Raw genomic sequence first — 3,672 nt, 5'->3', positions numbered from 1 at the left:
TCCCTAAGACTATCAACGCATTGATCGATAGCGTGAGGACTATGGTGAGCACCAACGCAGATCCTCACAAGAGTGTTTTTCTCAGAGGCCAAACCATCATTTTCAAGAGGGGAGGTCAATAACGGCTGCACTACAAAGCCTCGCTCTTGCATAGCAAGAGCAACCCTCTGTGCGTCAGCCACTCTCACTACTTGAGCGAAAGACTGAGCATCTGTAATGATATCAGCACCGATGTCCTCCAAGTCTCTCCGCAGTCTACGCGTATTGGCCTGGACACGAGCCAACCGCTCGCTGCCCTCAACTCGCTTCATGGCTTCCGTGGCCACCTTACACGAGCCAGGAGGAGAACTAGCACTGAAGCAGTAACCACTGCCGTATAGTGTTTGGTGGTCGATCATAGTTTGCTTCCCAACACAGAACCCTCCTTGAGATGCAAAGGTCTGCTCTAATGAGCCGACCAAGATGTCCACAGCAGAACAACGGACCTAGCATTGAGAACCAATACGAGACCAGCAACTAGATCGGTCCGTGCTTACTCCATAATATTCACAGTAGCCACGACCAGTAGCACCGACGGTGCCGATCCCATAAGTATCATCAAGAAGAAGATAAGCACCAAAGTTGTCTTTGATATCAATGACCTGAACGGGAACAACTTCAACCTTCGAACTGCTGTACAAACCATACCTTTCTGAGATCGATACCGAATTGGGCATCCATGACGACCCACACACGGGAGACGTGACTCGATAACTTCACTTCACGCATTTTACTCTCGACAAGGTCGAAGAGCTCATCGACGTCACCAGACCACCAAGTGACATTCTGGCATCTCGACAATTTAACCCCAGTGCGGATACCATAAGTAGCGTATTTGTGAATTATGACAAAGTCGTTCTTCTTGATGAACGCTTGAGCCTGCCATACAAGAGAACCTCACAAGAGGCCTTAAAGTACTCTCATTGACCTACCGCACTGGATGCGGTGAGAGCATGATGACTATATAGAATCGCCGCCTCGGTTCCTAGGAAATCCTTGATAGTTTTCTCCAGTTCGAGGTGCTCCAAAGTAGTGCCTGAAGAACAGCAGCTTTCCCCTCCGGTATAAATACGTCATTGTAGCTCACCGTAGAAGCCTCGAGGCCCGCATGCCCCCACTCCTCGCTCCTCGATCACTTCCAAAGCAGGCTCACTGACAGCCTTAGCAGGATCATGCAGGAGTGATAGAGGATCGAATACGGCAAACTCTTGGAGGGGCACATCCCGGTCGGATCCTTCAACTGGAGTACTCGAGACCGTACCTAAGTCGATCATTCTGGCAATGTAACACACATTGAAATTTCACCATAAAGATATGAAAAACACTAGTAGGAACTATATTTCGCGACTACTGCATAGCGCGAATAACATTCGCCGAATATCGCGCTTTTTCACAGAGTTTTACGCCACTTCACGAAAAACAGATAAAACTCGGGTGTTATATACTCCGACACCTACTCGTGTCCTCGGATGAGAATATAAGCCCGTTATGCGGGACTTCAAACTTGCAATTGGGGACCAACTCGTCGGGTTTCCAATAATCAGACAAATGCGGCAACTCTACAGTCTCCAAAGGAGCATGGGACAACCAATGACGATACGAAATGGCCTCTTCTTCCGGTACCGAGTTATTATAGCAAATACCTGCCATATAAAATCAGTACAAAAAAATATGTTCTTCGCTTTCCTCAGCTCAGCTTTACAGCTTCCTCACAAACTATAGGAGTTTACATACGAATTGAGAGAATAAACAGAAATTAACAAGAAATTTGCGAAATTTCCTCAGAATTTCCATATTCTCGCCAACACACGTGGTTGACCATGTGCAAATTTTACCACACTTTCCACAACACACACTCAAAGGAGATAGTCTCACCAGTCTCCTTGGCCACCTCCTTCATCATCGATATAGTGTAGTCAATCTGCTCACGCGTGTGGCTGGCGCTCACACAGAAACGAGCTCGCGAGAGGAGCACAGGGACAGCTGGATATCCAACCTAAGAATCAGAGTTCATGATTTCAAGCTCTCAGACTAGAGATGACTTACCACAACGCAGGCTAGGTTACGCTTCAGTGCTGCTCGGAAGAAAGTGGGGACAGTCTCTGGCACGCACAAGAGGACACAGATAACCGGAGAGTCGATGTCGCCAATGACAGTGAGCTTCAACTTCCGTAATTCACTACGGAGGTAGTTAGAGTTCTCACGAATAGCATGAATCTGCCAAAGCGACACCACAGTGGGACTCAACTCCTCAGCAGCATGGCCCTACCTTCTCCTCGCCCCTAGGGGTCCTCATGACCTCGAAAGCTGCGATGATCTGTGATGTAACCATTGGTGTCATAGCCGAGGCATGAAGATAGCCGGTGGAAGTAGCACGCAGGTACTACAAAACAGACCCGTACTGCGGTCGGGCTGGTGTCGAGCCAGACTTACATCTATTAGAGTTTTATCACCCGCGACATAACCACCGTTCGAACCAAAGGACTTCGTGAAGGTTCCCATCATCATATCAACATGCTTGGTATCTGACTAGCAGTCACCAAAGGTACTTCCTATGATCATCATAGCTCACCAACGCCGAGGAGCTCCGTCACACCACGACCAGTAGGGCCAACAGCTCCGATAGAGTGAGCCTCATCTAGCCACAGATAACAGTGATAACGGTACTTCAGCGTAACCTACAGCAGAGAAACAGTAAGTACCCGGGAATGTCGCGCGCCACAAAATGAGAAAACCCAACTCACAATCTCTCTGAGTCTGCAGAACTCTCCTTCCATAGAGTACACGCCCTCTGTGAGGATGATAATCTTAGCCCATTTGCCAGATCCTACAAAAATACCCTAGCCAGGGATCGAACCCGGGATCTCCACCACTTACGAGTTTCCCTATCGAGAACGTTCTCCAAATCACGCATATCATTATGCTTGAAGCCAATGACCTTAGCAGTACTCTGCTTCACGCCTTCCACGATAGACTTATGATTCAAAGAGTCCGACACGAATAATGTCTGCCAAAACCCATACGATCAACCAACCAACAACAGCAAAACTCACCTTCTTATCACCATACTGTGGAGACGAGAGTGCTACAGCGGCCAACAACATACCTATGAAATTAGTGTTAGGAAATATGTTCACTCTCCTCAGCTGAGCGTAGGAATTTTCACACTAATCATGGAGGTTCACATACGAACTATGGTGAAAATGTCCAGAAATCAATTGAAAAATCCTCAGAATTTTCATATTGTCACTAATATATGTATACTTTCCCACACTACAAAATGAGACCTTAAAAAAGCAGTACTCCATATTCAACTTACTGTTGGTAGCAAAGCCCATTCCCATGACCACTGCGTCCTCCTTGCCGAGATAGTCGGCAACCATCGCCTCCAGCTTGACATGGAGACTGTTGCTCCCACCAGCTTCGGCCCGGCTAGCCACACCAGAGGCGAAGCCGTATTCCTTGATGGTCTCAATGACCTTAGGCGTACAGTACTCGTCTCTACCGCCAAAACCAAGGTAATTATATGAGGCCAAATTGATGCAACCTCGACGGACTTTACCAGTAAGATGCAGTCTACCATAACGCTTGAAAATATCATGCGGACGATCTCTCAGGCAAACCTGACGAAGG

At 47.6% G+C, this 3,672-nt stretch overlaps 1 protein-coding gene across 1 annotated transcript; it reads right to left on the bottom strand.

The window, feature by feature from the left end:
• On the bottom strand, positions 1 to 3,615 carry Pmar_PMAR025913 (serine palmitoyltransferase, putative; the record flags this gene model as incomplete). The annotated part of the gene is made up of 15 exons (XM_002774711.1): positions 1 to 3; positions 53 to 485; positions 537 to 641; positions 688 to 918; positions 972 to 1,075; positions 1,127 to 1,300; positions 1,497 to 1,682; positions 1,915 to 2,035; positions 2,086 to 2,256; positions 2,309 to 2,422; positions 2,473 to 2,564; positions 2,612 to 2,717; positions 2,784 to 2,866; positions 2,917 to 3,046; positions 3,327 to 3,615. Coding segments are annotated over 15 exons (2,342 nt in total), but the record flags the coding sequence as incomplete, so codon positions are not given.
• Between the last annotated feature and the right edge of the window lie 57 nt (positions 3,616 to 3,672).

This window comes from Perkinsus marinus (assembly GCF_000006405.1).
Source record: "Perkinsus marinus ATCC 50983 genomic scaffold scf_1104296957626, whole genome shotgun sequence".
Classification (NCBI taxonomy): domain Eukaryota; phylum Perkinsozoa; order Perkinsida; family Perkinsidae; genus Perkinsus; species Perkinsus marinus.
The sequence above is the reverse complement of the archived record's forward strand: the minus strand, read 5'-3'. Positions and strand labels throughout refer to the sequence as shown.